The 21,179-nt window shown below is 49.2% G+C and overlaps 2 protein-coding genes across 6 annotated transcripts in view; one reads left to right on the forward strand and one right to left on the reverse strand.

Annotated features, from left to right (window-relative positions):
* Window positions 1-7,738: 7,738 nt before the first annotated feature.
* On the reverse strand, window positions 7,739-20,098 carry NYAP1 (neuronal tyrosine phosphorylated phosphoinositide-3-kinase adaptor 1). 5 transcript variants are annotated; one of them, XM_039849306.1, is made up of 7 exons: window positions 20,000-20,098; window positions 15,920-16,071; window positions 14,107-14,462; window positions 12,137-13,654; window positions 11,002-11,217; window positions 10,663-10,772; window positions 7,739-10,175 (listed from the first exon to the last, which is right to left on the reverse strand). In XM_039849306.1, the coding sequence occupies exons 2-7, from the start codon at window positions 15,985-15,987 to the stop codon at window positions 9,906-9,908; spliced, it is 2,538 nt and encodes an 845-aa protein (XP_039705240.1). In that variant the 5' UTR covers window positions 15,988-16,071; window positions 20,000-20,098; the 3' UTR covers window positions 7,739-9,905. The 5 variants fall into 5 exon arrangements, with proteins under 5 accessions (XP_039705240.1, XP_039705238.1, XP_039705239.1 ...); XM_039849304.1 differs by lacking the exon at window positions 20,000-20,098 and adding an exon at window positions 17,284-17,416; XM_039849308.1 differs by lacking the exon at window positions 20,000-20,098 and adding an exon at window positions 17,284-17,416 and having other exon boundaries at window positions 7,740-10,121.
* A 561-nt stretch (window positions 20,099-20,659) lies between these two features.
* TSC22D4 (TSC22 domain family member 4) overlaps window positions 20,660-21,179 on the forward strand; it is a 10,291-nt gene continuing 9,771 nt past the window's right edge. The window contains exon 1 of the mRNA XM_039849309.1: window positions 20,660-20,798. The gene's annotated coding sequence lies outside the window, so the exon portion shown is untranslated. The remainder of the gene's footprint in view (window positions 20,799-21,179) is intronic.

Genomic DNA, 21,179 nt, shown 5'->3' on the forward strand with positions numbered 1-21,179 from the left:
GCTTTCCAATGTTCATATATTGCCCTTCAACTAGGTTATGGGTGCATTGGGGACAGAGGAACAAAGCCTTACTCACTGAAGAATATTTCATGGGCAAAGCTTCCAGGGAGGCTCTGGATTTGAATTCCTTCTCTGCTGTTCACTTGCTATGTGACTTTGGGCAAGTTATTTGACGTCTCTGTGTATCAGAGTCCTTATTTGTAAAGCAGAGATACTATCGGGTTCAAATATATAAAACTGCCAATTTTCTACCATATTTGCCTGACAAAAATGGCAATTTTATATGGTTCAATGAAATAAAACTGCTGCCTTGTAGGTAGTATGAGGATTATATTCAGTGCTTGCACTGTAAGCAAGCACCATCCTGCTGTGTGAAAAGCGGACTGTGTAGAAAGCCACTCAGACCTTGTGGAACAAAAGCAACACACTTGAAATGCAGGATAACCAAACAGAAAGAGCCTGGCCCTAGATATACTGGAGGCTTCAGATCTGCTATGGACTGCTTATGTCTAGACACTTTTATATAAGCAAAAAATAACCTTCCACTTAGGTTAAACTACTGCTGTTTGGGTCTGTTCTGAAGCAGTTAAACTGATATCTTAATGAATGAAGGGTGTGTATGAGAGAGAAAGACATCAGATATTTCTATGAGGAGATTTCTGCTTTGAGAGACCGGATGTGATGCCATTGACTGAGAAGAGCAGTCTAAGACATGGTGGGTAGTTGGAAGGAAGATAATGAGTCCAGTTGTGAACACGTTGTCTTTGAGGTGAGCCTAGGGGAAACCAACCTGTTCTTCTGAAGCCCAGGAGAGAGGATGAGGCTGGAAATACTGGTTTGGGAATCACATGTGTATAAATGCTTATCGTAACTTTGGAGATGTGATCGTCTTGGGAAGACATGTAGATACAGAAAAAAAGACTCTATTAGCCAAGTGTCATGAAATGGTAAGGATACTAATGATCATGATTATTATTACCACTGATGAAGCACTTCACCATATGCCAGGCAGTTTCCGTGCAAAATACTTGAAGTATGTCATTGTTTGTATCATCAGGATAACCTCTTTGATAGATATTATTAATCCAATTTACTGATGAGAAACTGATGCTTGGTAGATGACAGAACTGGAATTTGAACCCAGTTCTGATCAATTTCAAAGTCCACATTTATAATCATAATTCCATAAATCTAAAATCATTTTTAAAAACTTATGGAAGCAGATATACGGAGTTGCCAAAACTCATCAAACTGTAGACTTAAAATGGATACATTTTATTGTAAGTAAATTATACCTCAATAAAGCTGATTTGAAAAAGCAGAAATGTGATTTCAGAGCTTCCATTGTGCATGCATCAAGTATCAATCTCAGTTGTTAACAGGAGATAATATAAACTTAAAGTGCTAGCAAGTGACAAAGGTTGGCACTTAAGAAAAGTTTTGTGTAATTTTCCACCACAACCCAACCTGACTTAGAGAGATAAGAAGCGTTACTGGCACTCTTGAAAACATACAAAAACTTGTAGATTGAATAAAGCTGTTAGGTTTTATGATAGAAATCTAAAGGCACTTAACACATACTGAGTTAGAGTACATGTTAAGATACTCTAACTCAGTGTTTCTCAACCTCAAGACTCAAGGTTTCTCTGCCTCAACACTATTGACATATTAGACCAGGTGCTTCTTTGTTGTGAGTGGGAGGCTGTCCTATGTATCATAGGATGTTTAGCAGCATTTCTCGTCTCTACGTGCTAGATGCTAGGTTCTATCCTCAATTGTGACAACCAGTAATACTGCCAGAAGTCCCCTGGGGGGCAATATAACCTGCGAAGCATGCTCTAACACCAATTAGCACATCGCCTGGGTGGTAGAGCTTCCTCTTAAGCTACTGTACCACTAGGGTCAGGGACTCATGTCCACTAACCAGGGTGCCTAGCATCCCTAGGTCACTTTCTGGATACTTGGGCTCATCCTACTCACCATTCTGGTAAGGACAGCTGCTGCTTGCCTCCTTGGCAGGGCACCTTCACAGCCACACCCCTTTCATCCTCTTCCTGTTCTGAGTCTAGTGGTTTTATACTGCTTCCTCTAGGAGCAATGGCTGGCCTCTCTGTTGTCCTCTTGTACCCTCCCCACCTCATACACTGTCAAGCCCAAGTGTTCTCCTCCTCCAAGGTATAATGAGCAGTGTGATCTGTTGGTGGGCAGAGGTAGTGCCCCTTCTGCAGAGGCTCCCTCTCTCTCTTTCAGGATGGCGAAAGAAGGAAAATCCTCATTCTACCATAGGAGAGGTAGGCTGGGAGCAGGTCTCTTTCAGGACAATGATGAGCATGCCAAGGTTGGGTCGGCAGTTTCCTACCTCACTTCTTAGGAAGGAGGTAGATAACCCCTACCCCGACTCCAGGAGGGAATTCTAGAAATAAACTCTCCCTTCTCAGATTTGCTTTGTTGTCAGGGGCCTGTCACACCTTGGGCAAAAGGGTTTGCCCCTATAAGAAATTTTTATAAGGAGCTGTCTTCTTTCCCTTACCTTAGGGCCTCATAGGTGAGAAAGGAGGAAAGAAAAACAAAGGAGAGGAGGGGAACTTTTCCTCATAGACCTTTTCTCTCACCCAGCCCCAATATCGACATGGGGGTGGGGTGGAGGAAGTATTCTCCATTTTATAGATTTCCATACCTCTAAGTAAACCAACCATGACAATTTTATGACCCAAATGCAAGGATACATTTTATGTTACTAAACAAGGTAAGTCACTTCAGATCTGGGCAGGGAAATAAATAATACTTACTTAAAATTGTCTCTCTAGTTTCTGATTTTTCCAAAAGGTTTCCCCTCATTACTCTGAAATTTCTGGAATGTGTACATCTCACCATCCCACCCATCCCTGGGCTTTAAAGCAGAAATGTCAAACACAATCAGCATTAAGGTCACAACTTGGTCGGTGGAAAATTTTTTTTAAGGTGGTGACACCATCTCTGTTGCTTCCGGCCTGTGGTTTCTGGCTCCCAGCCATTTGTGGTGGCAAAGATTGCCATTGGGTGGTAGTAGAGGCCAGTGGGTCATCTGGATGAGTCCCCAGTTAACATGCTTCTTGTTCCACCCAGGGGCATTTGGGAGGTGACAGAGGAGCAATGGAAGCTGGACCCTCAGAAATGGCTGCCACTCTGAAGGTGCATGCATTAGGGCACCTGGGTCTGAATAGCAAGTGATGAGAGGCTCTAATTCCCAGTACTTTTCCTAATAGTGAGGTACTTGTAAACCACAGAGGAAGCAACCAAATATGTGCAGGGAGTGCGACATTCTACAGGACAACTGGTCCAATCTGTTCCACCAGTTAGAGTTATGGGAACAAAAGTAAAGATAATGTGTCAAATTTGAAGGGACAAAGAAACATAACAACCAGATGCATTGCATGGTTCTGGATAAACTCAGTCTGAAATTCATACGATGAAGTTTTACCCTCCAATGTTATGGCTTTGGAAGCAACACCTTTGGGAAGTGATTAGGTTTAGATGAGGTCATGAGGGTGGGGTCCCCATGATTAGTGTCCTCTTAAGAAAAGGAAGAATCAAATGCCAAGTATAATTGAAAAATTTAAAAAAAAGTTTTAAAGAGTAAAACAATAAAAATTAAAAAAAATGTATTTAAATTGTAAAAAACAGGAAGAAAGGCCATGCTGCTCTCCATCCTCCCTCCTCTCTTCCATCCTTCCACCTCCTCCCCTATCCTCTCCCCTTCTCTCTTCCTCTCCATCCCTCTAGTATGTGAGGATACAGGTAGAAGGTAGCCATCCACAAGCCAGGAAGAGGGTTCTCCCCAGGGACTGAATCAACCTTGATCTTGAATTTCTGTCTCCAGAACTGTTAGAAATAAATGTCTGTTGTTTTAAGCCACCCAGTCTGTGGCATTTTGTTATGGCAACCTGAGCTAAGATGCCAGGACACTCTAGGGCACAATTAGAGAAATATATATATGACCTAGTATTAAATAAGATGAAAATCTATTGATATGGGGAGGTACAAACCAGTAACAGAGAAAAGTAGCTTTCAAAACAACGTGTGTAGGATGATCTCATTTTGTTAAAAACATAGAAAAAGTCCTGTAATGTTATACAGTAAGCTGTTAAATGGTAACATCTGGGTGGTGAAAATATGGTGCTTTATTTTATTTTTGCTTTTCAGTATTTGATAACTTTCTACATATGCACATATATATATATATTGATTTTTAAAAAATAAAAGGTTATTTTTAATTAGATAGTGTGTGCTGGGAAGGGCTTCCAAGATAATTTGCTCCCACCCCTCACTTTTCTCTAAAGAGGAAAATTTTTGACTCATCACGCTGACTTTAAAAAAACAGTACTTTTTATTGTGGAAAATTTCAAAGACTCAAGCACAAATCAAACACTCATCAGCATCAGCAGTGATCAACTCATTCATCTTCACCTCCCAGAACTTTCTCCCTTTCCATTTTATTTTGAAGTGAATCCCAGACCTCACATAATTTATCCCATTGATAGTTCAGTATCATCTCTTCAAAGACTCTAAAAAATACATAACCATAATACATTATCAGATCTAAAAATTTAACAATAATTCCTTATTATCATCAAATATCTAGTCAGTGGTCATATCAATTGTCTCATAAATTCAAGAAGTGAGCTTTTAAAAAGAATTTGTTTGATTGAATCAGGACTCAAATAAGGTCCATAGATTGCAATGGGTGATATGTATTTTTTAGTCTCTTAATCTACAGGTTCCTTTTCTATCTCTTTATTTTCCCTGGCAATATATTGGTTGAAGAATCAGGTTGTTTGCTGAGGCATTTCCCATGGTCTCAGTTTTGCTGATGCATCCCCTGGTGTTCAATGCATTTCCCTCTCCTCTGTATTTCCTGTAATTGGTAGAGCATCTACAGGCTTGATCATATTTCTAGGTTCAATTTTTTGAGGACTAGAACACTTCATAGGCAGTGGTGCATTCTTCTGTCAGGAGGCCCATCATATCTGGTTGTCTCTTATAATACGATATGTGATGATAGCTGCTGTTGTAACTCAATACCTGGATCCATTACTTCATGGTGATATTCCAATTCTAAAATTCTATTTTCATTTACTAGCTAGAATATTTGTATACAGAGAAACTCCTCTTCATCAACTATTTGATAAAGGTAGATAGATGCTTGATCCTTTCCCTTTACTTACTAGTTTTCATAATGATTCTCTAGCATCCTCCAAAGGTGAGAAACACTTTGTCATTGTGAATTTATGAATTTAGCTAGATTTGTCTTCAGCCCATGGCAGTTCTTATCTTTCTTGATGCTTGAATTATCCCATCCTTTGGCCTTTGGGAGCTCTTCAAGTTTGCTCCCAAATCTTTTGGAAATGACCTTAGTAATCTTTGATAGAAATCTCCCTTCAGAGCTGAAATATGATCTCAACAGACAAAATGGGCCATGAGAAACAAGACAGGGTATAATTTCTGAGGTCTTACTTTTATCTCTCTTTTGATTCAAATGTGTTCCCTCCCCAGTGAAGAAGGCCTCTCCCACCTTGCTCCTGTCTTCCTCTTGACTTGAATGCTCCAGAGCCCTCTCACCTCTGGCTGTGCTCTCTAGACTTCTCTGCTTTGCTGGGGTTTCAAAAGATGGAAAGTCAGCATTGGAAGTGGCTTAGTGACTCCAACCTTCTTTAACACTTACCTATTTATTCCTCTTTTTAGAAAATAATATATGTAGTTTTCTGATTTCAGAATGAAGACATACACATAAAAATTCAAGCAACAGAAATTCATTTTTTAAGAAGTAAATTAAGCCCCACTCTTCTCAGACCTCAAAATAATCACCATCAACTATCTGGTGTAATTCTTTCTAGGACTACATAAAAATTTACAAATAAATAATTTTTCTAAAAATGCTTTTTCTACGTGTACTTTTTTGTAATTTCTTTGTTCACTTATTATGAACTGCTTCTTGTGTTTAGAACAGCTATATCTCCTGCATTCTATTTAACAGCTTCAGTTTTTCATTGTTACCATAAATTAGTCAGCGCCATCCTGATGAACTTTGGGGGTTGTTTCCAATTTTTCATTATTTCAAATGCTGCTGCAATTAGCACCCTTGTACATTTAGCTTTGCACACCTGTGTAACTATTTCCATAGGATAAATTCCTGGAAATTGAATTTGAGTCAAAACCATGCACATTTAAAATTTTAATAAATAGTATTAAACTGACCTCCAGAAAGGCTGTATTAATTTACATTTATACAATGAGTGCCTGTTTCCTGCACATACTTGCCAGATTGATGTTATTTTTTGTTTTGTCTGATAAATGGAAAATATTTTATTATTGCTTTATTTCGCATTACTTATTGTCCGGGTTGAACATGTTTATTGGTAATTTATGTTTCTTCGGTGAATTGTCTGTTCATGTCCTTTGTTCACATTCCTTTGGGTTGTTTTTTGTTTTTCTTATCAACTCACAAATCTTTCTTATATATTGTATTAATTGTTTTCATAATGTTAAAAATATTTTCCCAGTTTAATGTTTGTAGTTTGACTTGACCATATAGAAGTTTTGTGAATGAGATCGAACTTAAAAGTCTTTTGGTTTATTTGTTTCTGGTTTTCATGTCATTTTAGAAAGGCCTCCTCCATCCTAACGTTATGCTCATCTATTGTTCCCTTTTAATGTTTTGTTTTTCCACTTAGATCTTTTAGCATAATGAATGAAACAAAAATCCTGCTTCCCACACTCTCATGCCTGGCTAATTGTTCAAGAAACAGTTCTTGAATAACCTTTTCCCCACAATTAAAATACACTTTTATCATATATGTACTAAATTCTCATGTGCATTTGGGGCTATTTCTGGACTCTCTTCTAATGGATTGTACCAGTTATGTGCCAAGCCCCACACGCTGTGCTTTTATTTCAGCTTTCAATATTTGGTAGATCAGGCCCACCCATTACTCATCTGTTTCAGAATGTTCTGGTTTTTCTCATTATCATTCTGGATGAACTTTTGAATTATTTTGTCAACTTTCCCAAATTATCCTTTTGGGATTTAGAGACTGCATTGAATTTATGGATTTAGGGGAAACTGACATCGTTTATAGTATGGTCTTAGCTAAGAACAAGTCATGTCTTCCTGGTTTAAGTAACTCAAAGAACTTTAGTTTTATTGATTGACTGAATATAGAGCCTATATGTTTCTTGTTAAAGTTACTCCTAGATATTTCATGATTTTTGTTGACCTTTAGGATGTTTCCTTCCATTAATTTTCTAACTAATTATTAAAAAGCTACTGGAAATCCTGCCATTTTCCACAACATGGATGGACCTTGAGGATAAGTGAAATAAGGCAGACAGATAAAGACAAGTAGTATATGATCTCACTTATATGTGAAATCTAAAACTCATCACAACAAAAAAAATGAACTCACAGATATAGAGAATAGATTGGTGGTTGCTGGAGGGGCGGGAGACAAAATGGGTGAAGGTAGTCAAAAGGTACACACTTCCAGATGCAAGACAAATAAGTCCTGGTGATGTGATGTACATAGCATGGTGAATATAGTTCACACTGCTATATTATATGTTTGAAAGTTGCTAAGAGTAGATTTTAAAAGTTCTCATCACAAGAAAAAAATTATTAACTATGTGTAGTGATGGATGCTAACTAACTGACTGTGGTGATCATTTCACAATATATACATATATCATGTTGTACACCTAAAACTAATACAATGTTATATGTCAATTATATCTCAAAAAAAAAAATTTAAAAGCTATTCCTTGTTTATATTTTGCTCTTAATTCTTATCTCTATCCAAACCCTCTCTTATAGAGCTCAGCCTTGGCCTTGAGTACCATGTCTATGTTGATGACTTCTAATAACCACAGTTTTGTCAAGTCTCCCAAACTATCATCATCATCATTTTTATCTCTAACTTGTTTCCTAAATTTCAAAATTTCTCATACCACTGTTACAATTTTTTATATTCTGTATACCACCTGTACCATCATTTATTTTTCTTTAAACCAACTCATTAAAAATTAGCCTTATTTTGTGCAATAATATCCATGAAATAATAACTGATGTGCTGGTTATAATTTCTCTAATATGAATGAAAATAAATACCAGACTATTATATTTTTTTAAAATGTCCATCTGCATACTGTTTAAAAAACATCTCTTGTATCATCCACCACATTCTTTTGAAACTGTTCTAGCTGGTCACAAACATTTCATGCTGAATATTCACCATTGCTTCAAAATTAATCGTTCTCTCTCAAAGTACTCTCAACCTCACTTTTTTTGCTCTGTCAAGGTGATCATTTCTCTAATCACATGAGCTCCAAACCAGGGCTTCGCAGATACCTATTCATTGTCCTTTGCCCTCCATTCTCTCAGACACTCTTTTATTCCTCCTCTCTGGTGATACATCACCTCCCAGAATTCCTCTGCATTTCCTCCCCAGGACAAGCATCTTGCTTTGAGTCCCATCTTTCTGAGCCAGCTTCGTCATGCTGAGTATTGTCCTCTGCATTATTTCAACACACTTCCTGCTCCCCACCCCCATCTTCTACTGTTCTACAAATGCACTGTGATTTGGGGAATTTCCCTCCTCCCCCTGCTCATCCAAATCTTACCTGTCCTTTTAGGCTTCCTTTCCAGGAAACCTCAGATGATTCGAGCCCTCTCTCTTATTCCTGAAGCACTGTCTAGGGTCGGCTCGGGTAGCTCATCTCCCTGAGTAAACTATAGCTGCTTGCAGGCGGGCTTCAGTCTGAATATTCCTTCTGCATTGGCGCATTGCCAACCACACATCAGATGCTCCATAAATGCTTGCTGAGTTACTGCATGGTGGCATTTCCGAAGACTTACCTCAAACTCCTCCTGTGCCTGTTACTTGCTACAGCCACTCAACCCTCCCTGCACAACCTTCAATTCCCACCAACCAAGAGCCAGAGGTAAAACAAAACAGGTAAGAAAGGTGTAGTGCACTGAAATTTAAGAAACCAGTTCTAGGATCGTTAGTCTTTTAATATATTATTCTGAAAAGAAAGGAATTAAAAAAAAGTTCCTGACATCTCTTCTGATTTTTTTAAATTTAAATAAATACCCAGCCCCACCCCGCACCCGCTAAAATTTCTCTCCTTCCCCTTCATCCCACCCATCCCTGGGGGCAGATCCTCACTCCAGAGCTAAAGAAGATGCCTGTTTCACAGCAGGTCATTCTCACTACCAAATTCTGGCGACTTGTAAGTACTGTAAATGAGTCTGCTGCCCTCAGCCTCCCTTCTGCTTCAGTCCACACTCCAAACCAATCCCTAGCTTTGAGGAGGGCTTGGATGGTGGGGCCTGTAGGCATTGGGGAGAGTGCAAAATTGGTTCCCATTAATTGCCTTCGATTCCCTACTCCCTGCTCAGGAGTAGGTGGGAGGACCCAGCATTGCCCTCCAGATTAAAATAAATAACAAAATAAATACGCCCTCCCCATTTCTCGACCCTATAAAAGAATTCCTGCACCTCTCACTCTCTAGTCCCTCTTCTTCAATTGACCCGCCCCCCTTCCTGCCTAACCCTTCCCTCCTCCCCCATGCTGACCTCTGGCTTGGCCTTTGCCCTCTCAGGAGGCGGGGTCTACCATGCTCAGTTGAGAGAACAGCGAGGGCCTTACTTCCAGCCTGAAGCAAAACTTCCTCCTCCCCAAATTTCTAGGGATGCTGCTGGCGCCCCCAAGCCCGATATGCCTGACAGACTCCCCGACTCCGGGGGTTAGGGAGGAGGGCAGGGGTTCTTCCTCTCTCACTTGGTCCTTCAAGCGACCCTCTTTCAAGGCAAGTCTCCCAGAGAGCCCCGCCCCGCTCCCCAGTCCCGAGGCCCCGGCCTCCCGCCCTCCTCAGATGGCAGTGTCCCAGAGGACAGTGTGCTGCCGGCGGCAGGGCGGGGTGCCGGACTTGCGGGGCTCAGGCCCCCGCCGCCAGCTGGGGAGGATGGGCATGCTCTCTTGCTTGCAGAGGCCCCGGTCGGGGCGGTGGCGCGCCTTGATCTCCTTGCACACGCAGCGCTTGCGCTCGATGACCTCCAGCAGCTTGCCATCGCGCTCGCGGGCGGGCTGAGGCGGCAGGGGCAGAGGAAGCGGCAGTGCAGGGTGGGTCTGTTCCCCTTCCTCCCGCCGCCAGCCCAACGGGGGAGAAAGGAAGATGGGGGTAGTCAAGGACCTCAGAGTGACTGGGCCCTGTCCCCACTGCGGAGACCAGTGTCTTCCCCCAGAAACAAGTCCTCTCTTGCCCCTGGCTGGCGGCGCTGATGGGAGCAGAAATCCAGCCTTTGCAGCCTTTCCCCGGCTGTGCGCCCTGGGGGCAGGCTGAACCTTTCTCACCCTGAGGAAGGGTTGCCTTTTAAAAATTGTCTTCCCAGAGGGCAAGCCTTATTCTAAATGCAGAGGCGCACTCTTTGCCAGTGCAGGCCCTGCCTGGCTTGCCAGTCATAAGCAGCCCCTTTCCAAGATCCTCCCTGGATCCCCTCACTCTTTGCCAGGTTCCTGTAAGTTTGTGCCAGGCCCCAGCCCGACCTCTTGCCTTTCTTTCCACACCCAGGCCTCCTTCTCTATCTGCTCCTTCACAAATAAAACCCAACCTCATCTTCCTTCTCACCTGGCTCAGAACATCCCGCGGCTGGCTGCAGGGCCGGGGTGTGTGGAGCGAGGCCTGCCGGACTCCAGAAGTGGAGGCAGAGCGCCCCAGGCGGTAGCCTCCTGTGAAGTCTGAGGTGGAAAGAGGACCAAAGGGGCCTTCAGGTCTCTCCTCGCCCCCCGCTCCGCCCCCCGCCCAAATGCCCTGCCCTGAGGACAGCCCCTTCCAGGCTGCCCCTGCCTCTTCAGAGGAAAGGGGATGGAGATGTGGTGTTAGGATGTAGGTCTCAGGACATGGACCCTGGGAGATTCCCTCCAGCCCACCCCACCTATGTATAGGTGTGAGAGGGCAGGATGTCACCTCCATTTCGGTGGCAGGCTGGGAAGGTCTGGCAGGGGGTGGGCAACGCTGTGCGGCTCCCTCCTCGGTCCCCTCCATGGTGTATCCTGGCCAGCAGGCCCTCTGCCCCCTGGCTCCTCACTGGGATCCCTGATACCACAGGGCCCCTGTCCTCACGTTCCACCTTGCCTGGACCCTCAGCACTGCCATTCCAGGCCCGGGCACCATCTTCAACTTCTGCTGGGATGACAAGGAGAGCTCAGTGCCTGTATGTGGGAGGGGTCTTGCTGTCCCCCCAACTCCACACACACACACACACACACACACACACACACACACACACACACACACACGCGGTATGGATAGACCAAAAGTAACTGTCCCTTTGCTAGTCACAGCTGGGAAGGGTGGGACTCCCCCAGCTTGTACACACACAGGAGGGACACCAGTACTGCATTGCACCCATTGGTACCATCCCTGGGCTAAGAATTATAGGTATTGGCTACTTCTAAACCTTTTTCCCTTGTCAGAGGAGTCTCGCATACACCAGCTTTAGCTTCCAAGCCCCTCCAGCCCCCTATAAGGCTAGAATGACCACCCTTGGAAACAGACAAGGGGCACTATTCTCCAGGAGGAGGAGAATCCCAAATCCTAGCCAAGAAGTAGGTGGTGGTGCAGGGGTGGGGGGGTGGAGTTGGGGGAAGGGCTGCCCATGAACTAAGCTCATCTGTGAGTAGGCCAGGCAGAGCATTGGGTTGCCAGGCAACTATAGGGGCCTCCCTCTCCTCTCCCTCCTGTCTGGATGGGTTGCCATGGTAACAGCTGGGAGGCAGCTGTGTTTAGCTCCTAGTGTGGCACACTCACAAACACACACCCCTGCAGCCCAGCTAAAGGAGGGGCAGGGAGTAGAGCAGGACGGGGTAAGAGGAAGAGGCTGCTCTAGGGGCCATATTCTAGACCTCCATCCTAAATCGTCCTGCCCCTCCAGCACACACATGGGGACCTCATCCTTTCAGACCACTACATGCCCCCTCCCTCTGATCTCCCCCAAACTTCCCAGTTCAGGACAATGGACCATGGCTTCCAAATAACCTCTCCAAGGCCTCCCCCAAATCACCACAAACATCCCCATTCCTCCCCAACCCCCCTCACTCACTGTCCAGTTCTTTTGCTTTCCTCCCTCCATACAGGACCTTCCTCTGCAGAGCCCAGCTTGCCCCAAATGTCGAGGCACCCATCTCCTCTTCTTCCTCTTCTGGTGTCCCCGCACTGGCGATGACGTGAGCACAGGAGATACTGGCAAAGGCACCTCCATCGGTCCCCTGCTCCTGCAGCTGGATCTTGACCATGGGGGATGGGGCCCCCATTCCACAGCCCTTATTCAGCACCCCCCCAGCCTTGAGGCTCTCATAGGCAGGGGGTCTCTTGAGCCCAGCTGCGGAAGCTGGGTAGGTCCAGAGTGGGGTCAGGGGGCCTGCAGTTGGGTCCGGAAGGCTGTGTGGGGAGGCCAGGCAGCTGCGGTGATGGAGAACTCCAGCTGCTGTGCCCATAGCCCCACTGTGGGGGCTGGACTTCCCTGGCACAGGGGACCTCGAGTTGGTGCACAGCATCCCATGGAGGACTGAGATCTCCTTCTCCGTCTTCGGCTCCCCAGTACCCAGGGGCGGCCCAGCTGGCAGGACGGAGTGCGTGGTCACCTTGACTGCTGAGTACACCATGGTGTAAGACACAGCCTTGTCCTTGGTGGGGCCGGGGAGCAAGGTTGCCGGGGCAGAAGGGGCTGCCGGCGCCCCTGCCGCCTTGGGGCAGATCATGCTGTGGGAGTTGGGGAGCTCCCGCTCTCCCCGGGACTGGCCAGAGCCCTGGGGTGGCAGCGGTGTCGAGTGGCTCCGGGCCCGGCCTGAGGGTCCCAGCAGCAGCAGGTTGGCAGCAGAAGTTGGAGGCGGTAGAGGAGGTGTCTCCCGCTCCCGGGCAGGCACTTGGGGAGCCGGGGTGGAGCCTGCTGGCTCCTTGGAGTGGCAGAGGACCGGTAGCCTTGAGACCCCATCGCCAGGGGTTCGGGAAGCAGACTTGGCTTGGGGGAAGGCCAGGAGCGGAGGACGGTGCTGGAGGAGGTTGGGGAAGGGTGGCGGGATTTCACAAGGAGCAGTCTTGGTGGGCGTCCCGTCCCTCCGGCCTGGGAGGGCTGAGGATGGTCGGCGGTGGGTGTGGGCCTGGAGGGCATGAGGCTGATGTGGCAAGGATGTGGTGTTCAGTGGAGGGGTCTCATTGGCCCGGCCTTCCCCTGCCTCCTCAGGCAGTGGGTACTTCATCTCTTCATATATGGCCTCACTCTCTTCCGAGTCCGAGTCAGCACCAGCTGGAGGGGTTGGGCCCCCACCCCCAAGAGTGGGCCCAGTCAGGCTCCCTCCACTTCGCCCTCCTCCCCTGAAGACATCCCCCACCATCTCAATGTACACTGGCTCTTCTTCCTGGGCACCCACCTCAGGGTCCCCAGTGATGCAGGACCCCCGACTGAGGCGCTGAAGGGGCAGGTTCCCCCCTCGAGGAGAGGGGGCTGGAGGGCAGGACTCATCGAAAGAGACAGAGAGCTGGGTATTGGGGCTTCGCCTGGGCTTCTGTGGAGGAACCTTCCGGATGGACTCTCGGCCCTCTGGGGCTGGCTTTTGTGAGCCTGGGAAGGATGGGAAAGAGAAAAATAAACTGGAGTCTTGGGGAAGGGAATGAGGAGACCCTCTCTGACCTTTTCACCCATTTGCAAGGATACATCTGCCTCTTCATTTTGCTCACATCTCTCAACTTACAGCTTCAGTGGGTTCCTATCCTACTAGTCAGGCTTCAGTCCTTCTAATTAATTCAGAATCTGCAGCTCACACCTTATAGTCCCTCCCACTGTCCAAGGACATGACCGACACCCCTTTTCCAAGACTGGACTTTTCAGGGTGCTTTCCCTGCCCTTGAATAATTCATCTCAAGCCTTTCCAAAATGAAACCCCCCATTCCCTCTGAGAATGGAACCTTCCATTTCCTTGGTTCTTCCCTGAATGAACCCTCTTGGGCCTCCCCTGGACTAGAATGGATTCTCTCAGCTCCCAGCTTCCTCTGCAGAGGGATGGGGTGTCTCACCTGCTTTCTTGCTAGGGGGCATCTCTGCCCCTGACCCTGCCATGCTGAGCTTGGTGCTGGGGTGTCTCCGAGGCTTGGCTGGGGGTCTTCGGGTGCTGCTGTCCTCGGTGAGACCTCCACCGCCTCCCCCAGGCCCACCTCCCACACTGTCCATGCTGCCCACCGAATGGCAGGAGAGGGAGCGTGGGGCCATGGCGCTGCGGCAGGGGTGGGGGGTGTGCTCCTGGGAGGCAGGCATTGTCATGAAGCCCATCCTGAGGGAGCGGCGCAGTGAGGCGATATCCCGCACTCGAACTCCAGGCCCCGGACCAGCCCCAGGACCCACCGGGCCTCCGGGAGCCACTTCCTTACTGGAGCTGAGAAGAGAAGGTCAAGATGGAGCAGAGGTTGGATCTCAGGCCTGGGCCTCCCCCTTCTCCACCTCAAGAGGGGTTTGCAACTTTGTGGCCTCCCAGGGAAGAAGGGGGCCTGAGACAGGGATGGGCTGGGGGAAGCCTGATGGTCCAAGCCACTGAAGTAGAAGCTTCAGGCAGAATCTCTACCTTTTAAAAAAGGCAATGGGGGTAGGGATGAGAGAAGGGGTGAGTATGTGTGCAGGGGAGCATCCTGGAGAGCTGGCTGATCCCAGCTTGGGCATATCTGCCACATGGCACATGTGTGAACAGCTTCATACACAGGCAGAGAGATGCAAACTGATGCAGCACAGCTCTGCCTGGCTTCCACATCTGCCCCAACAGCTCCGTTCCTTTTCACTTTCACAGTGGCCTACACCTGGCCTCTGGCCTCCCCCATGTCCAGTTACTGCAGCCTACTACACTCCATACCACACCACGCTTCCTCTCCAGATACCGGCTGTACCGCAGCATCGCCAGAGCAGCCTCCCCCAACTGATCCTTTTTCCTCCTTTGGTCTCTCTCTCTCCCCCTCAGTGTTGTCCTATCTCTCTGCCGCCCTCCCAGGCTCACTCCCATTCCCTTCCACTGTCCCTGAGCTTCTGAGTAAAGGGTGGGTGGCTGGCAGGAAAGAGGAAAGAGCTGCTGTGGGGTGGGCTTTCATTAAGGCCCCATCTAACTAACCCTTCATTAGAGAGAGATCGCTGCAGTGATAGCTCTGATTAATCTAATTAACAACAAGAATTAAACTCCACAGTTGCAGGGAGGTGGCTCTGACTCAGGCTCCAAGAGGCTGTGCAGTCAATGGGAGTGAAGAGGAGAAGGAAGCAAGAAGGGAGAGGCCAGGCCCCAGGTCTCTGGGAGGGCAAGGAGAGAGGGCAAGCAGGGAGGGGTCCCCAGCACTGGTTCTTCTGCAGAGCCCACTGCATGTCTCCCACCACACACACATAACTCTGTCACTTGGCTGCTCTCCTCCCCAAGCAGAGGAGGCTGAGAGGGGGCCAAATGGATCTTCCCTGGTGCCCCTCAAATGACCCTGTCCCTAGATCATGAGGGCAGCAGGGTCTGCCCCTTCCAAGGTCAGGTGACAGGGGAGGAAGGAGCCAGCCCCAAACTGACAGAGAGGAGAAGACCACAGGCCAGAAGTGAGTCAGGAAGGAGTGACTCGTGCCTCTGGGGATGGAGTAGAGCCAACAAGGTGCCCTGAACTGGAAGCCCCTCAAGAGGCCATAACAGGGGCTGAGCCAGGAGCAGGGTGGGGACAGGGTGGGTGCCATTCCAGCAATTCTGTACTGAGTACAGACTCTTGAGATCAGACTGATGACCAGGCTGTTGGACCCAGAAAAGGCAGAAGGGATGTGGCTCAGCAAGGGGGAGGCAGAGGTGGGCAGGTGAGGGAGCAGTCCAGGACACAACCTTACCTCCTCTTGGTCTCCTCCTCCTTGTGCTGCCTCCACTCCAGCTTGGTTTTTCGGTAGAGGAGGTTCATGTCGTGGGGCAGGAGGTGGGGGCTGGGGGGCCCTGCTCAATGCTGCCAGGCCCGGGGGGCGACCCTCCCTGGGTCCCGGATCCACTTGTGGTGGGGAGATGGGAAGAAAAAAAGAAAGATGTGGGACAGGTGGGGGCCAAGAATGAATGAGAGAGACAGAAAGGAACAGAGACATGACTCGGGGCCTCAGAGAGAGGTAAAAAGATAGAAGTACAGAAAACCCAACACTGCCTCTGGAACCCACAGACAAATAGACACGGACATGTGTACACAGAGTCACACATCCTGATATAGGTGTTCAGAGCCAAAATTACACACTCTGGAGAGATCAGATGAATACAGATTTCCATCCTGTAAATACATCTTGATCCACAGACAGGACCCATAAACATACATTCAAACACACAAACCACAGGGCTGTAGACCCATATCTACAAACAGAGGACTAGACACATAGATCGACGTAGGTAAACACAACCTAGAAATAGGCAGACATAAACAGACATAAACACCTGACACACCCACAGCACACACAGACCTCCAGACAGACAAATAGGCTGCATGGAACTGGACATACCAACAGACAAGGAGTTATGCCTGGGCCTACTTGTGTACATTGCACCCCAATGGAAAAGGGGGAACAGTCAGACTCCTCACTCCCTCTTGGGCCTTGAGGCTGGAGGGTGTCATGAGGGCAGGGCAGGAATATTGGAGAAAGGGTGGGAGCACTCTGAGTTGGGCATCTACAATAATACCATCCAAATATTTCCATCCCCCGCTGTCTTCCCTTCCAGTTCTTCGTCTGGCCCCGGCTTCTGTCCACCCCTCTTCCTGTGCCCTGGCCCCTCAGCGATGTTCTCTGCCTCTCTCTCTGATGGCCCAAATCACCTTCTTCCTCCTCCAGGATCTGAGACTCCCGGCTACCCTCTTCCAGTCCCCGCCCCTCAATCCCACCTGGGGGTCTCCAACCTGGTCCCATAGCTACCTTCCGAGCAGCGGCCTCCATACCTGCTCTGGTCTCCCTTCCCCCAAACACACTATCCTGCGATTCAGCCTCACCTCTCCTCCCAGGCGCCCCTCCTCACTGCCTGTCCTCTCCCTTCCATGTTTGTTCCAAACCTGGCCAGCTCCATCTCCCTCTCCCTCCCAGGGCCCCAGGCTCCCGGACAACCCTCCCCTTCCCCTTGTCCCGCTACCCTGGGTTTCTCTTTCTCTCGCCCCGCCAATCTTCCCTTCCCCTGGTTCCCCCATGCCACTTCCCCGCACCAAGCCTCCCCAATTTCTACATCACCGTACCTGGCCTGCCGGACGCCGGCCCCCCCATGCCGGGCTCCGCCCGGAGCAGGAGGAGGGAGGAGAGACAGAGGGAGACCGGGGGAAGCCGAGCGGGCCCTGCCGCAGAGACAGCCCCGCCTCCGGGTCCGCCCCCAGACCCGCCCCCGGCCCCAAACCCACCCTTCCACACCCTTCAAGGACGGAGCCCGAGCGGCCGCACCGCGCGGCGCTGCAAGCCTGGGGTGGGGGTCACGGGGGCCGCGGAGTACATGAGGGAACTCGGAGAAGGATAGTGGGGCTCAGGGGACCCGGTGTCAGCCCGCCCTCACTTTGGGGCATCCACTTCTCGCCACCTCTCGCCCCCTGCTGGGCCGGGCGATGCTGGGTTCAGTGTCCAAGGCACTGGCCGAGTGAAGCGGGGCGCAGCGCGCAGCAGCGCCCCCCAGCGTCAGCCCGAGGCCTGCACCCGCGTGCATCCCGCGTGCGCCAGGCGCTCCCGGGCTGCGCACCCCGCGTGGGCCCGGACGAGGCTGCGGCTGCTGGGCCCAGAATGCAGTGAGGCGACGAGGCCGGCAGGGGGGGCCGCTTTCCGGGCCGAAGGGAGCTGAGAGTCTGGAGCCTGATTATCTGTGTCTCTGCCCAGCAGGGGGCGTGCGCCCTTGGCCGCGCCCCATCTTCCCACCGCCCCCCAGGTGTGGGGAGGGCACCGGAGCTTGTTCACTTGGTACTGGTGGCCTACCTATCCCTGCAGTTTCCCAGGGGCCTGGACCTTGTTTCAACGCTTGGCTCAAAGTCTTACGCGTGTCCGCCCCCGAAGCCCAAGTCATCCTTACCATAACCTCTGACTCCGCGGCGGTGCGGGTCAGGACCTCGGCACTCTGGGTTGGTCTCTGCGACCTTCGTGGCCACAGCCTGGGTGCGGCCTCTGCGATCGTTGAGAAATGCGACCTAGCCCTCTTCCCTCCATCACCTTTCTCATCTGCTCCCAGAGAAATTTCTCCCTCAGAATTACATTTGGTGCATTTTAGCTGCAAGAAAACCTCGCTTCTACCCTTAACTGGCTGAAAAATGGACCCCCCAAAGATACCCATGCCCCAATCTCTGGAACCTTTATATGGCAGTCTTTGCAGATGTGCTGTGTGGCTTTGGGTAAACATCGCAAGCTCTCTGAGAGATGCCTCATCTCATACCTACCTCAGTAATGTTGGGGGTAGTAAAGTAATGAATACAACGTGGTTTGTAAGTGGAAGAGGCCCCATTAATTAAAGGCTATTATAAATGCTCCCGGGAGAAGTAACACATTAAAACACTAACAGTCCTTTCACTTTTACACCTTAGTGTGAATGAGTTTTTACTTATTGATTCAACACACTTTTCCTTAGAGCCCAACAATGTCCCAGGGAGGAGTCCAAGATGATGCAAAATGTCTGAGGGGTGGGAAGGAGGGTCCAGGATAGTTTTGAATAGTCTGTAACTAGTTGGCTGCAGGAAGGAGGAATCTGGGGAGAGCAGTGATGTGTCCTGAATAATGCCAGAGGAAGAGAGTTGAGGGTGTGTGTGTGTGTGTGTGTGTGTGTGTGTGTGTGTGTCTGCTTCCTGGACCCCTCAGGACTTGGGTGGCCTCAGGACCTGCAGCCATTGTTATCATGAAGAGAGAGAGGTAGGTGTGCAAATGCATTTTAACGAAGAGGGATAAAGGGTAAACATAAACGAGGGGGCAAGGGGCTTTGCATCATTTCATTTTTGCCTAATCCTAAAGATTAGTTAAAAATTTCCATTAGCTAAAGCTGAGGAAGGAGGGATGTATTAGACAGCTCAGTGCTAGTTTCATTGCCATCAAATACTAGCTTTGAGATTGGCAAGTAACTGAATTCCTTTGAGCCTCAGTTTCCTTAGCAGAAACACTGAAGCTCAAAACCCACCCCATTTTTGCCCAGGGCTGTTCTGAGAATCCACAAGATAATTATGAGAAGTGGACAAATATAGGGACTTTTTCATATACTCGAGAATAGTTCTAGTTGATCAAAATTAATTAGAATCCTTTTTTTTTTCTGAACCCAGGAGCGAAGGCAGAGGTGGCTTTTGCTAAAATAATTCCTTTCAGAATGTTGATTGGGGTGCCAAAAAAGAGACAATGGGAGTTGGAGGTTTATTCTTTGAAGCCAAGCATATTGTCAGCCCTTTATGAGTGTGTGTGTATTCTCCATAGTGAGCAAAGAATGGGATGAGACAGGTGAGGAGTGGGAGAGGAGTATATGATTGGGGCCAGTGGTTCGTCCTTAGGTGCATCTGTGTGAGTGCATGCAGATTGTGGGTACATGCATGTGTGATGTCATTTTCTGTATGGGGGCCAGACACACCTGAGTGTGTGGAATGCCTTTGCTCTACCACTGACAGCTTTTCTGAACCTCCTGGGTCTCTACACATCTAAGAAGGGGAATAATATGATGTCTGAGATTTGATTCAAATACTGCAGCACAGTACAACAGAAGATATTGAAGGTATAGATGAAACAAGATTGGCTGGGAGTTGATAATTGTTGAAACTGCGTAATGGATATCTGGGTGTCCATTATATCATTCTCTCTACTGCATGTTTGAAAACTGTCATAATAATCCACTTTTTAAAAATAGAAACAGGAGAATAATAGTACCTTCCTCATACAGTGATTGTGAAAACCAGCGAAGATATAGCAATAACAGCTGCAGCTGCAGCATAACATTTACTGGGTACTTACTGGGGTGGCAGTTACCAGTAGTGCTCTTGGTCAGTTCCTTCCTACTCTTCTGTGTGTCTGCGGGCCAATGGCGGTAAGTGCCTACAAGTAAGGCAGGCTCCTCCCCTTTCTCTCCGCCCTCCACAGCCCCACCCTCCGGGGAAGAGCTGGGCTGGGGCAGTGCAGGTGTGGGGTTAAGGGAGCCTGGTCGTGGCCTCAGGAGCAGTAGGAGCAGCAGCGGCAACTGCACCAGCAGCGGCGGTGGCAGGCCTGGCCCCGCGCCAGCTGGCAGGGAGCCCCAGGAGGGAGAGAGGGCGGAGGAAGGGGAGGAAGAAGGGAAGGAGGAGGAGGAGAGGAGTAGTCAGCAGGCCCGAGGAGGCAGGACTTCCTGGTGTGGGGGTTGTCAACAGCCCAGAAAGAGACTGAGAGACAGAACCGAGAGGAGCTGAGCAGTGGAGAGACCTAGCGATACCACGAGAGAGGAGACTTGGGAGACCCACTCGCCTCGACCACCGAGGCGGCTCCACCTGGAGGATTGGGGGCTGAATCGTCCCCTTCCGCATCAGCCCAGAGACACTTGGTGCTTCAGAGGCCGAGCCTGGGCTCTACCAAGAAGGCGGGGGTTCCCTCTTTTCCGGAGCGCAAACTTTCCACAGAGATGCCTTGCGGAGTGAGGCGTGGCGCCCGAAGGGGACTAGACAGCCTCTGATCGCTGTCTGCACTCTTCGAGCTGTTGGGGCCAGGAGGCCCCAGGTAAAGGACAGCCCGACATCTTAGGCGGCGGGGACCCCCAGCCCAGCGTAGTGACTAAGGCTGAGAGGTAGGTCTCTGGGCTGGGCGGGCCTCTGGGGTGGCGGGAAGGGCCTGCCCCAGGGATAGGGGAGCTGGGGTGCTGGGGCCTTGAGGACCAGAAGAGGCCTCCGGGCAGCCGAGCTGGGCTGAGGAGCTGCTTCACCCCTGTTCACCCAGACCCTGGAGCCCTTGGCTCTTGGGACGACTGGAGTCCCTTGAGTTTGAATCCCAGGCGAGAAATGTCCAACTTTGGGTCTGGGCTGTCTCTTCCTGCTCTATGCGCCCGCTCTGATCATCCCCTCTCCTCTGGTCTCTGTCCTCTCTGCCTGTCTCTTTGTCTCTGGGTCTCTGGCGGTTTCCCCTTCCTCCCCCATTCTGCTCCCCAGAGAGGAAGCCCCGGAGGTGGCCT

The sequence above is a fragment of the Pteropus medius genome, unplaced genomic scaffold (assembly GCF_902729225.1).
Source record: "Pteropus medius unplaced genomic scaffold, Ma_sr-lr_union100, whole genome shotgun sequence".
NCBI classification, from domain to species: Eukaryota; Metazoa; Chordata; class Mammalia; order Chiroptera; family Pteropodidae; genus Pteropus; species Pteropus medius.

Excerpts from the sequence above, each read along its gene's own strand:
- NYAP1 (XM_039849306.1), bottom strand. The coding sequence starts at position 15,987 with ATGAACCTCCTCTACCGAAAAACCAAGCTGGAGTGGAGGCAGCACAAG. Across the intron at positions 14,463-15,919 it reads GAGGAGGAGACCAAGAGGAG|CTCCAGTAAGGAAGTGGCTC; the intron begins GTAAGGTTGTGT and ends TTCTCTTCTCAG. Across the intron at positions 10,773-11,001 it reads AGCCTGCCACCGAAATGGAG|ACTTCACAGGAGGCTACCGC; the intron begins GTGACATCCTGC and ends TTTCCACCTCAG.